The 14,530-nt window shown below is 34.5% G+C and overlaps 1 protein-coding gene across 1 annotated transcript in view; it reads left to right on the top strand.

The window, feature by feature from the left end:
* The window catches only part of LOC118182835 (metalloprotease TIKI1-like), a 1,041,016-nt gene extending 1,027,242 nt beyond the window's left edge, over nucleotides 1-13,774 (top strand). Inside the window, exons 6-7 of the mRNA XM_085814599.1 lie at nucleotides 2,508-2,780; nucleotides 12,998-13,774. Coding sequence (XP_085670725.1) covers nucleotides 2,508-2,780; nucleotides 12,998-13,226 — 502 coding nt within the window. The 3' untranslated portion in view covers nucleotides 13,227-13,774. The remainder of the gene's footprint in view (nucleotides 1-2,507; nucleotides 2,781-12,997) is intronic.
* The last annotated feature ends 756 nt before the right edge of the window (nucleotides 13,775-14,530 follow it).

Here is a 14,530-nt window from a genome sequence, read left to right as displayed (position 1 = left end):
TAAATTTTAAAATCTATAGACGTTTTAGAATAAATAAAGGTAAAATAATAAAGGTAAAAGTGATAAATAAAGTAAAGTAATAAATAAAGGTAAAAGTGTGGTTCTTCTCCATAAACCTCTTCTTTGTTTAGCCTAGTTTTTGTTAGATAAATATGGACGAACTTTACTAAAATATTGTCGCTTGGCCTTTTTATCTACATCTACGCTTCATCAGCTAAATATGTTGTCGATTTAATGTCTTGTACGTTAATTGTCCTATCGGCTAAATGTCTATGTCATCTAAATATCCTGTCGGCTAAATGTCCGATTCGGCTAAATATCCATGTCAGCTAAATTTCCTGTCGCCTAACTGTCCGTGACGGCTTTAAATGTACGGTTAGTGAATGTCCTGTAGGCTAACTGCTATTTTGTAAGTGGCTTTGTCTTTTAAGTGTCTTGTATGGATTTGGTATGCGGTTCCAAAACTCATCTAATTCTGGGATCAACTAAAATTTTGTATCGCTTACTTTTACTGATTTTTATCTTTTAGTGATCCCAAATGACTGAAACTTTTTAAATAGGTACTTATTTGTCCGCGAAGATTTAATAACTGATATTATGTTATTAAAAGCTGAATCAATAAATTGATTTGTCACATAATACTCTTACTTCCGCAATTTTCAAATGAATTATTTTCTATATTTTACTGATCAAAATTTGTTTCCAGTATCGTGAATTACACAATTTGTTATTTTTTCATCTCCATGGAAGCAAGAAAAGAATTTGTACATGAGGCTATTTTCATGGATAACATTGCTGCTGCTGATTTAGCAATTAACTAATATAGCTCATAAGTACTAATATAGCTCTAACTACACTCATGTCCATAAATTAAGGATAATGCAAAATCAGGCAAAGGAAGAGTTAGAAGCAAAACAAATCTGACTTATTTGTAAAGCTGATTTACTAAACAAAAGGTAAAGAGCAAAAAAAAGATGCTATATGTTTGATATTATTTAAAAAATTAGCGATTTTTTCTCCCTGGAGCAAATTACAAAAAAAAAAACTATTTACAAAAAAACAATATTACATGGTTGGTATGATTGTTAATACATTGTATGTCTCCCAGACGATTCAATACAGTCCGTACAACGTCTAGGCATGCTGAGTATCAAATTATCGATCTGATCTTGGGGGATATTACACCACTCAAAAAGCAATTCTCTCCGAAGTTCTGGTAGACATGTAGGAGGAAGTTGACGGGCTGCAACTCGTCGGCCAAGCATGTCCAACACGTGCTCTACTGGATTCCAGTCCGGTGAGAATGCTGGCCAGTCCATATTCCTCCGATATCTCGGTGATATCGGACCGGTGATATCCTCCGACCGGTGATATCCTCCGATTGAAGGCATTCGCTTACGATGCTTGCACAGTGAGGATGGGCGTTGTCATCCATAAACAAAAATTTTGCGCCCATGGCGCCCCGAAACAAACGTACATGTTGTTCCAGAATGACGTCCCGATAGATTTGGCTTGTCATGGTTCCAATTTGAACATGCAGGTCAGTTCTGGAACCCAGAATAATTCCACCCCAAACGAGCACTCCTGCACCACCGTAACGGTGTCGTTCAATGATGTTTTCTTGGTGGTAACGGGTACCTGGAGCTCTCCATATGAAAGTCCGACGAGAATCAGACTGCAAGCTAAACCTGGACTCGTCGGAAAACATCACACAAGCCCACTGTTGCGGTGTCCACAATGCATGCTCTCTACTCCAGGCTAACCGCAGGCGACAGTGAGTTGCAGTAAGTGGAACGCATCTGACAGGTTTACGAGCATATAGACCAATCTGACCTAAGCGTCTGTACAGGTCTGCCTTGAAATTGTCGTACCAGTGGCTAAAGAGAGCGGACGTGACAGGTCTGAGGCTGGGCTCCGCCTCTTTCTTTTGGCAGCAACTGCCAAATACCGGTCCTCATTCGGCGTTGTAACTCTGGGGCGACCTGTGCTGTAACGTCTATTACCATCATCTTGAAATCATTGCCAAAGCCTGGAGATGACACTCTGGGCAATTCCAAATTCGTCTGATACTTCCAGTTGGGTACGCCTACATTCCAGACGGCCGATAATTCTACCACGTAAAAAATCATCCAAATGCGTCCTTTGTGTCATAACTATTCGGTTATTGCACTGAAATGCATATAAAGCGCCTGCGAACAATTTTACTTCTTTGTCTGTATTCCTTATAAATCACTCTCTTACACCCTCGTCATTGTGACGTACCATCGGTGTCATCTGGTTACTTCCTGAAATTTGCATATGAATCTTGAAGATGTGCGTAGTGATTTTACAGGTGATATATTTATTTTAGAGTTCGATTTCCGCGTGACTCCGAATTATCCTTAATTTATGGACATGAGAGTAATATAGCTTATGAGTTAGAAGTACTTTTTCATGATGTTCTGATTTGTACACAATTAACTGTGAAATTTGAATTCCATTCTAAAGTCTTCATTATCTCATTACAGCAAGTCGAAGAAAAGCATCCAAATGGACTCTTCCATGAAGCCAGGTCTGCGTTCATCCGTTGCTCTAGGAAAAGCTAAAGGAACACCTTTTCCCACAAAGAAAGGTCAAGGGCGTCGGTCAAATCGCCACCGATCTACCAGTTCCTATCAGTTACCTAGTTCTTCGTTGAATTTGAAACGTATTTTTGAAACCAGTACATCAGCTTCTGTAACTACCCAGAGATCGCGTCGCTTCAACGACTTATGGGTGAGACTGGATACTTATGGAAGAAAGTAAGATTGCTTGTTATTTAGTACCTCAATTTCTCATAAAAGTCACTGTAGGCATGAGCTTTATATGTTTCAGAATTTACTGTATATGCGCATGCTCAGCCTGATACTGATACTTCTTGTACAGGACGTTTCAGCGGAGCGGTTACAAACTTTCAGAAGAAATAGAGTATACCCAGATGATGGAAAATCACGTAAGAAAATACAGGCGCATGCGTACCATGCGCAGGCGGGCACCCTCCCGCTTCACCACTACTTATATTTCAAAAAATGTGCTAAATAATTTTCAATAGATAATACTTGAGGTTTTAAAATATTGCTTTCCAGCTGCCCAAAAAATCCATGTGATTAACAAAGAATGATCGGAATGTCTACGATTTTCCATTTAGGTGCAACATCAGGCGAAGACATCCTTCCTCAGCAGACAAGCGGCGGGAAAATACTTCGAGGGTTAGGTGACACTTTCAAGTCGTAAAGCTGTAGAGACATTAGATATTTTTTGGGAGCGGGCAATAGGAAAAATATACAACGCTTTCGCCGGGAATCGAACCGAGGACCTCTGGAATACGCGCCCAGCGTGCAGATCACCACACCTTCTTGGCATGCCTTCTTGGTATGGTGGCCTGCACGCTGGGCGCGTATTCCAGACGTCCGCGGTTCGATTCGCGGCGAAAGCGTTGCTAATTTTTCATCTGGCCTGCTTCCAAAAAAATTCCTAATAATACTAGCCATTTATAGTGTTTCAACGCAATTCAAGTTTCAACGCAAAAAACGGAAACAATAGCCCCTCAGGGACAAAGCAACTTTGGACTAAAAATGCATGTCATGACTTTTCGATATTAATCTAGCTAGAAAACGTTAATAAGAGTCATTTACATAAATTGCATTATCATTGAACGCATCCGAGAGATTTCACTGGTATGCCACAAAACAAACACATGTACAAATTATTGATTTCGAAAAAGCATTTGTGTTCGTCGAAACTTTCTGTACGAAATATTCTAAATGATATCGCAAAGAAATCATTTTCCAGATTCTTATGATAAGCAGTTGACAAGATTGAAATGAGCCTGCCACAAACAGAACCCATTATTTTAAAGCTATATATTCCATATTGCAATCATTTTTCTCATTTATTTCAGCTAACTCATTTCCTGCATTATTATTTCTCATTCATTTGTACAAAGTCATTTTCTTGCATTATCCTTTATTTTTGTTTCTTCGACAGTGACGTTTCATATTGTTACGAAATGTACAGGCGCGATAAGATGGCTTCCCCGCAAAGCAGTTTTAGGGTTGCCGTAAAATGGAAAGGGACGACATGGTTGCCACATTTGGCGAGAAATCGCCCATTCGGCAACATTTAGCTACAAAATTGGCGATATGCCATGGACGGATGGAGAACCTTCTGGAACGAATTCTTATCGGTTTTGCACAGAATGTTCCCGAACACAAGCCCTGCTGGTACGCGGAGAGTCAGTGCGAGATAGTTAGTCTCGAGTATGTCAGCCCGTGCGGAGTCGATCGAGTTGACAGCCGGGCAGCGAATGCCGAGTGGGTCGTCGAGTGCAGCGAAGAGTCGGGGAGGTGTGTTCTGTGTGTCGTCGAGTGCATCGAGAGTTGTAGCGTGGAGAGTCTCGTGAGTACGTGGAGTTCCGAGAAAGACCAAGCAGACTCGGGAGCTGTACTCTGGTACTTTGCAGCGAAGCTGTCTCCACCGTTATTGCCTGACAGTGTGAAGGCTGTGTCGCTGATTGTTCCAGCGAGTGTATAGTAGATCTTCGATGACTCTAAAACGTGACTTTGGAGCTGTCCTAATTAATATTGGGTAAATAAAGTGTGTTTCGATACTTCATCAAGAAGTGTTGTTCTGCACGAACCCCGAACGAATGAAGTGAAGGAAGAAAATAACGTAACAATATTTTTTCGAGCACGAGATGTGTACAGCGTTTGCGTAAATGTTCTGCTCTGTGTTTATTGTACCTTATTTAAGTTAACATTTTCTGTTATCTTCTACTTATTTTATTAAATTAATAGTTACAGCTGAGTTGCCGTACCGCCTGTAATATGACTATCAGCATTTGTACTCAATTGGTGGAGCAGGCTTAGGTCGCTAGGCCTAGCCAAAAATCTCTATAAAATATTAAAATTTGTTAGCGGAATTTATAAAATTACTTCGAAAATGGGTATTTGTGACCAGTGGTTATTAAAAAGACTCTGTCAAGACTTTGCTGAATGATTTTTTTTTTTTTTTAAAGAGTTATTTCAGCCATACCTGGGCATTTTCAGCTGTATACAGCCGGAAATGTAGGTTTTGGGTGATTAAATTGATACTATTAGAACTGGCAGATCAGCTCACGGAGAAGATAGGAATAACTAATAACTAACCATAATTCGGGAAATTTAACTTCTTCCTAACTATGGAGGCCAACAATCGGCCGAGCGGTAAAATCTCTGAGCATTGGTAGTTCGACCTCAGATCGAACCCCGCCAAACGGGCTGGCTTTGTTTTCCTGGTTTTCTCTCTCTTTAAAGTGGATAAAGACCAGTTTCTCTTAAAATGTGTTCCCCGAAAGCAATGCTCCTTTAGGCAGACAGCTCTCGAGTTGCTTTGATTTAACCTAATTATGAGTATCAGAATTAATGAATAAACCTAAAGAGTAAACATTTGTTTGAAAATTAATTTTACGTAAGACACAATAAAACTGCTTTTAGTACATGATAAATTAGTTTTTCATATTCAGAAATGAGATTAGCTGTCTATGATTATAGTACTGTCGTTTGAAAAAGTTTTTATAAAAATTTCTCATTTTTTTCCCCTTATTTTCCCTTAAAGTCTCGTTTACGAAAATGGAAAAATAACTCATTTTGAAATGGAAATGGCTCGCTTATGAAATGGAAGTAGTCTGCTTTTGTACGCATTATTTCCTCATAGTGATTTTTTAATCAGTTGAATAAAATAAATCTCAAAATTTTAATTTTAACGTTTGTAGCTCCACTTAAATCGCACAAAGAAAATAAAATGTGTCTGCGACTACCGAAAGTTCATTAATGTTTTAATTTTAAACTATTGGGTCTTCAGACGGGGGCAAACTATTACATTCAATTGAAAAATAAAGTTTTCGTAAAAACTATTTTTTTAATTGTATTATTAATTTAGCTTAAATTTGAAAATACAGATTGTTCTTTTTATATTTTTTTAATTCATCATATTAAAAATAATTTAAAATTTAATTTTTATAATATTTAAAAGTCATAAGTTCTATTCTTTAATAAAATAATCTACTTCGTATTACTCTTGATTTCAGTTGTTCAGTCTCTCATAGATGAAAATGAGTATAAACAAAGGAAATTACTGAAAAATTCACCATTTATCAAACATTTATGGACTGTGAACAAACTTGAAATAAAAAAATTAATAGAAACTAATACCATAGTTTCAAACAAAATTGATGAAAATTTGCTCACTATAATCAATTACTTCTATGTTTATATTGTAATGTAGAAAATAAATTGCTTTATAATTTATTAACTACTTTAAATTTATGTAATAAAATTTTAAAATCAATTACTTAGATGGGTTTTAAAACATGAATTGATTTAGTAGCATAAATGTTTAATAATGAGTTAAAAGCTTACAAACTCAAGGAAAAAAATCTGATGTGTACACCACGTGATTTCCTTTTACGGAATATTAAATTATACATGTTTTTTCTTGCATTTCATTTAAACTTATTGGATTGAATTCAATTTACTTCGTCGATAGCGCATAAACAACAATAGAATAAATGCACTCTTTAAAATTCACTATATTTTTTTACCACAGCGACACTTTGGCGCTAGGTTTACTTAACAGCCTTATATTTCGTTCATTTTATAACTCAGAATGCACAAAATTTATATCATTTGAAGAATCATCGAATCGTTGCTACATGTTCCATTCAAACACTATAATAAATCTAGAACGATATATAAAAGAAACTAAGCAAACAAAACAAAAGATAAACAGTTTTTAACAGACGATTCAGTATTTCTCATTCAATTAAATCAGTTCTCACTTCGAGACAAAGCAAAAATACATAAAATCTCAAAATATCTGTATTAAAAATTACGAAGTAAATCTTAAATACTTATTTCCTCGAAAAAATTCCAGATAGGATTAAGCATGATTTATGCGAAGCTCAGTCTCTCTAGATTGGCAACAAATCTACTATTCTGCTGTTTCAAATGTAAATAAACATTTCCGCCATATTATTTAAAAACTAGGCTTAACCGCTTTTAAACAGCTTTTAAATTGTTGATAATTCTACAAATATAGCTTTCAGATTTCCTAAAGGCATAAAAACCTTAACCGGACGATAAGAACAATTCAATCATTTTTACTGGTAGTTCGGTCCGAGGTTCGAATCCCGCGAACGGGCTGGCTGCATGGGCATCGTAACATGTATACGAGCCAGTTTCCCTTAGAAAGTCCTCCACGAAAGCATCCCTCCCCTTAGGCAGATAGCCCTCGAGGCTTTGCCATAATTACACACACAAAATCATTTTTAAAGCAAACAATGCACAATTTACAAACATATATGAGCAAAGAAACTGAGATCACTGAGCCGGGTAACGGTGTGGATATATATATATATATATATATATATATATTTATGTACGTTTGCTGCGGCCGATTGCAACCAAAATACGAGATGCACACCTACATATTATAGCAGTTCTATATACAAAATTTCAACGTTCTGAGGCTACTCGTTTTTGAGTTATACGAGATACATACGCACAGGAACCACGAAAAATTCTCTTCAGAATTCATTTTAAATCAGTTTTATGATTTTTTTGGAGGAAAAGTCCTTTATTCTGTCCTTACGTACAGATGTCACGCAAAAACATCGTTAAATTGCATTCGATAGAGGTCAAAATGGAACTTTTCGCGATTACAATATTTCCTTTTTATTTCGTACAAGAAAGTAAAAAACAAGACTAAATTTCCTTCCAGGAGATCGGTAGCTCGATTCCCGGCGAAGGCGTTGCATATTTTTTATCTTTCCTGCTTCGAAATAACCTAATGTCTCTACAAACTGCGTTATTAATCAGCTGAATAGTGCATTAATGGTGCTACTTTGATAGACGGTTGCACGGATTTTTGGCGATTTACATTGGCGCAATTGTTGGCGCGGTTTTACAATCGTCAGCCATCTTGAAAAACGCTGTTTTTACGTATTTTACGCATAGTAAAGCATTCGAAACTTTAAAAAAATAAATATCGTTAAAAATAATGGATTAATTTTTTTGTTGAAAACGTTGTTTTTTAAGATGGCTGGCAAATGTAAATAAATACATTTACTAAGAGTATAAAATACTAAAGTAAGGTTAAATTATTACTTTCATATAGCAAAGAAATAGAATAAAAACACCGCTATAAAAACATTGCGCCAACGTTTAATTGGATTAAAATATTACTTAAATTGAATATCGAGTTAAAAACATCATACCAACATTTAAAAGAATTAAAATATTACTTAAATTCAAATACTTTTAAAATACTTTTTATAGGATATAATTATTTAACATTAAAACATATGTGGCAATAAATATCTCAGTAATTTTTGAAAACAGTGTATTACTTTTTTAATAAAAATTGAAGTATACAATTATAAAGGAAAAGAAATATATGTACATACATTTGTGTGTTTTACCTGTCGTATATTCATAAGTACCACAAAAAAAGTCGGAATCATAATTTCGATATTAATGAAAAAAATTTGGTCGGTAAAAAAGGAAGAATGTTTAATACATTTTTTACCCTTACAGAGGTTATTTCTTCCACCGTGACCACAATACCAAATACGGGTATCTTCAGAATCGGCTCTTTTAACCATCTTCATCTGTAATCCACATCTCTCGCACTAAGCCAGGTTGGCCAAAATAAGGTTTCAAAGGACAATTTTTTGATTCCGATTCTAATAATTCTTGGTAATTACCAATAACAACATTCATCTTCGAAACGGACATATCCATTCGCTTTGAAATCTAAGGAATTCGAAAAGATGAATAATAAAATTTTAAAATGGTGCGGGAATGCACAAATATTCAGTAACCAATAAGGGAGCTGATTACATCACGCATAGAACTAAAATTATTTAAATAATCATTCTTAATAAAATCATTTTTTTAAATGCAAAATTAAATTGTATTTTAATATTTAACAGCCATAAATAATGTTTAAAACATTAGATGAAATTTATAGATATTAAAAACAATTACTTTTAATGTAAGGTGACGTCATTGATTACACCATCCACAACATAAAATTATATAAAATATCATAAACATTAAAACTTTTATTTCAAATAAAAATGCAAAATTAAATTGATTTTCAATATTTAGAAGCCATAAATAATATTTAAAACACGGAATTTATGCATAATAAAACGCATTATTTTTTAAATAAAATGACAACAAAGTATCGGTTACCATAAATAACTTGTCCAGCAATGGGTTTACCATAATTCGTATCGCTCGCCAGAAAAAGAATCGCCAAAATCCGTGAGACCGTCTACCAAAGTAGCACCGCATTAATTATGAATATGAGCAATTAACAGAGTGATTGATAAAAAAGTAAAAATAATACATTAAATAAGGCAAAATACATAATTCAAGGAAGTAAGTATAAAAGAGAAAAGAACAGAAAAAGCTAACTTAAAATTTTAAAAAAATTAACTACAACTACAGAATACACGGGAGCTATGCTGGTGACAAGAATGGCAGCTGAAAATTACTCCAGCCTGTCTGTGATATTACGTGGAATATTCACCTAATGGCTTATACGCATTTCAAAGCATATCAATTTTTCGAAGTAACTTCGGTCTATGCATGGATATGGTCAGTTACTGGCTGTCTAAGATGATGTTCTGGAACACACGAACACATGGTGGTCCAGATCTCCTGCCATTCCGCATGAGCGCTGGTCATTTTCGCGTAGTCTAGATCGATGCAGGTCAATCATGAAGGAACCATGCCCTGTTAGAAACTGGGTAAAGTGACGCGAACCTATAATTTTAGACTCTAAAAATTGAGAAATGTGATTTTCGGCTTTCTCCTGTTGAACATATCGGAGGTATCGAACGCTTATTCTGAATTTTAAAGATCTGTGGCTTTGTCCTACATACGTAAAACCACATTCACAAGAAATTTAAATGGTTACCCATAAATGAAGATGGCGTATTCTTTTTCTATGCTGGGAATTGCATTTTCTTAACTAGTGTAAAGGATACGAGAAGACCATACTGTTAGAAACGTCTAGTATTCCGAGTTTAAAAAAAGCAAAAGAATTTAGTTTCAAGAAACATATTCTGAAGTACTGTGAATATGTTTATATTTTAACCTGTGAATATGCTACAGATTTCATCACAGAATTGTAAAAATTCACTTGGGATGTTTATAGAAAAATCTGACACTTCAGTGAAATCTTTCATAGGCATGCACAAGTTTTGGTGGTTTAACTGAAGGAAATCATTTTAATTAATCTACCAATAAACGGCAGGTACTCATAAGTAATCTCTTGCAAACCATTTCCAAGAAATGAACATAGGTTCGACCATTTATTATTTTTGCTTACAATGTACAGAAATGACTTTGCCTCCCGACCGGGATACTGACTACTGTACCGAAAGTCTCGGGTTCGAATCCAGGAGAAGGCATCGATGTTGAAAATGTATAGTGTCTGTGAGGCATAGGGGCACTCTAAATATGAAGCGAAGCGAAAGTCCTCTCGAGAGATTGGTAGTAAGGGAAGAGGGTTGGGATATCCTCTGACCGGTCCCCCGAAGGGGTTCTCCTTCAAAACTGAGCAATATTGCAATATTGACTCCTTGCCACAAGAATTTCGTAGGCTTGCTGTGATTTCAGACAGGCGAGCTTAGTCACAGCACCAACAGAAATTACTTCTCTCTCTCTCTTTTTTTTTTTTTTTTTTTTTTTTTTTTTTTTTTTTTTTTTTTCGTATACGCTACGCAAAAAAAAAAAAAAAAAAAAAGGTTTTAGGTTCTAACCTACGTCCAAAGGGTCGTTTTTTTAACGTTTTGTGTGTTACCTTTATATATTAAATATCATGTTCTTTGCCCTTAAAACATAAAATTTAGTTCAATAGCGACGTCGCAAAATAATTTTAAAATGAGCATATCTTTAGAATTTCCGATACACAGTTCGACGGGGCTGGACATAAAAAGGTTCCCCCCCCCCCACCGTAGAGTGTTGCCATTGCTCGCTTTTAAATCGTAGAGTTTGTTACTCAAAAATTCGTTAAAGGTTTACAAAATAGGAAATCGATAATAAAACAAATTCCAAATTTCAAATTTTGGATTTCATATGCCCATATTCGCAGCAGGGTTACGTCATTCAAAATTGGATGGCTCTAGATACCGTTGTTTTATCACAATGCGAGAAATATACATACATTTATAAAGATTTTTCATTATATAATTTCTTCAAATATAATGCAGGACTCTAACATTTCGTGGCAACAGTTTAAAAAGTGAACCGACATTTATAGGAGTCCGACGCAAAATACCAAAACGTAAGTAAAAGTCCTTCCAAACTCAAATCCCTTTGGTCTTAAAAAAAAAAAAGGTATAGTTCTGTATCTCTTGTTCCACTGGGCCGATTAACAAATTCAAATTGCGTTTTTAATGTCTCGAAAGCGCGACTTAGGATATGTAATTGCTTTATATATAGCATTGTTCTAACATAAGTATTTTGACAAAAAATCGGATTTTTTTCTGAAATAACATACCAATTGTTTTCCATGTTTCGATTCTACGACTGAAATTATGTCTAGATATTAAATGTTGCAACTTTTGGTGAGAAATTTATGGAGAAATTTAAAAATTTATCTTGGCCAATTTGTTTCAGTTTGCGCCAAGCTGAACTTAGCACTTAGCAAACTACTTAATTTATAGCAACCTATTTTCCATTGCCTTTTTCCTTTGTCAAAAAAGCGAGAAAAGAAAGTCATCGTTCATACTTTCAAATAATTTTAAGAAATGCGTAGGCCACGTTTTCTTTATTATCACTTATAATAAATACGCCAATTTCAAAACACTCCAAAATGTAAATTCACATATATCTTAGGTATGGTTTCGTTTATTTAATTACGGCAAAGCGCACTAGGGCTATCTGCCTAAGGGAAGGGATGCCTTCGTGGAGGACTTTCTAAAGGAAACTGGCTCGTTCCTTTAGAAAGTTCAATAAAAAAGAGATATTAATAGATATATATCAAATTCAATTAACACTGAGGAGCTAAAATGCAAAACAATTGGCATGTTATTTCAGAAAAAGTCCGATTTTGTGTCAAAATACCTATATTAGAAAAATGCTAAACATACATCTAATATATATCTTAAGTCGAGCTTTTGAGACCTGAAAAACGCAAATTGAATTTCTTCAATCGACCCCCAGTTGAAACGGAAGACATAAAACTGTCTTTTTTTTTTTTTTTTTTTTTTTTTTTTTTTTTTCCAAGTCCAAAGGGGCTTTGTCCCTGAAAGACTATTGTTTTCGTTTTGAGTTTTGCGTCCATTCACTACAAACGGCGAATCATTTTTCAAACTGTTGCCACAGTATTATCGCCCTGTTTTTATATTTAAAGAAATTAAATAATGAAAAATCTGCATAAATGTATGTATATTTCTCGCATTCTGATAAAGCAACAGTACATAGAACCATCGAATTTTGAATGAGGTAATCCTCCTACGAATATGGAAGACCAAATTTGAAATTTGGAATTTGTTTTATTATCCATTTCCTATTTTGTAAAATAGAAAATTTACGAAATACAAATTTTACGAAAATTACGAAATTTACGAAAAATACGGATTTTTGATTAACAAACTCAAGGATTTCAAAGCGAACAATGGCAACGTTCTACAGAAAAAACATTTTTATCTCCAGCGCGCGAGTCTCTGTATCGGAAATTCTGAAGATATGCTCATTTTAAAACTATTTTGCGATTTTGCTCTTGAACTGAATTTTACGGCTTAAGTGATGTGATATTTAATAAATAAAGGTAATAAACGAAATGTTAAAAAAAAACACCCCTTTCGACGTAATTAAAAAAAAGAAAATCTGAAACCTTTCAGATTTTCTTTTCTTTTCTTTTTTTTTTTTTTTTTTTTTTAATTGTTTTGTTAACAATTTAACAATTGTCATTTTTATTCCAGGATGTCGAGTATATCTTCAGGACCGGTGATAGAATCTAGGAAAGTCCCTCAGCAGGCCTTCCAAACGTGGTATCAGAAAAGCCAAGGACCAGACCACTTCCACTCTGCTGGTTCCAGATATTACATTACCGACTGGCTATGGTTAACGTGCATGCTCTGGTTGTTCTCTAAATTTGCATATTCCTTTCACCAGTACTTCCCTATGGCAGCCTTGACCGGAATAACCTGAATGATCTGAAAAGAAAAATCAATTTTCTTTGTATAGAAACTCACCTGTAAACATGTCATCAGCTGTGACTCCAAAACAAAAACTGGTTTATGTTGCATGCATTCATCCGTGATATTGAAAACTGTCTTCGTCATCGGACAGAGAAAATATTCCTACGCTGACCTAAAGAAATAGTCACATATAATTTTTGTGCTAAGCTAGAGAAGTGCTTCTCGAATTTTTTCATTACAGAAATCCAGCAGCTGAGTCATCTAATATTCTTACCATTATCAAAACGTGATTTAATATGTCATGTGTTGGTCTTAAATGCTAGACAACTGCTGCCTTTAGATGGAAAGAAAAACACTTCGTGATAACTGGATTAGAATTCTAAATCCCATTTATCAAAATTCCTTTTCCAAGCCTCATATAACATTTACGCTTGTCATTTGCTATTTCGCTCCTTAATCATATACAGTTTTTATTTATCTTTTACGTATAAATCTCTGATTCAGTATACTGGTCAAAAAAAGTCATTAAAATAAATCACTAAATTTTAGACTATTACTCCAGAAATTTTGTATAGTTTGTAATATATCTTTTTTTTTTTTTTTTTTTTTTTTTTTTTTTTAGTCCAAAGGGATTTGAATCCCGAAGGACTATTAGTCTCGTTTTGGCATTTTGCGTCGGACTCATAAACGTCGGTTCACTTTTCAAACTGTTGCCACAAAATGTTAGAGTCCTGCATTATATTTGAAGAAATTAAATAATGAAAAATCTGCATAAATGATTGTCTATTTCTGGCATTGTGATAAAACAATGGTACATAGAGCCATCGAATTTTGAATGACGAAATCCTACTGCGAATATGGGCATCTGAAATCCCAAATTTGGAATTTGTTTTATTATAGATTTTATATTTTGTAAAACTTTAACGAATTTTTGATTTACAAACTCAATGCTTTAAAAGCGAGAAATGGCAACGTTATATAGAAAAAAAAATACTTTTATCTTCAGCTCGCGAGACTGTGTATATCGGAAATTCTAAAGATATGCTTAATTTAACATTATTTTGCGATATTGCTCTTGAACTGAATTTTATGGTTTAAGTGCAAAGAACATGATATTTAATAAATAAAGGTAACACTCAAAACGTTTTTTTTTTTTTCAGGAAGAAACGCCGTTAAACAATTTTATTATTTGATACACCTCAAAGCTCTTATTCTGATTTTCAATCCCTTTGGCTTCATAGGATTTTCAATCCCTTTAGCTTCATAGGATATCATTTGAAATTTATGATCCTTTGGTTACAGCAGCAATACCAA

Source organism: Stegodyphus dumicola, chromosome 4 (genome assembly GCF_044657685.1).
Source record: "Stegodyphus dumicola isolate Sdum_Otavi_A_Nest chromosome 4, ASM4465768v1".
Classification (NCBI taxonomy): domain Eukaryota; kingdom Metazoa; phylum Arthropoda; class Arachnida; order Araneae; family Eresidae; genus Stegodyphus; species Stegodyphus dumicola.
The sequence above is the reverse complement of the archived record's forward strand: the minus strand, read 5'-3'. Positions and strand labels throughout refer to the sequence as shown.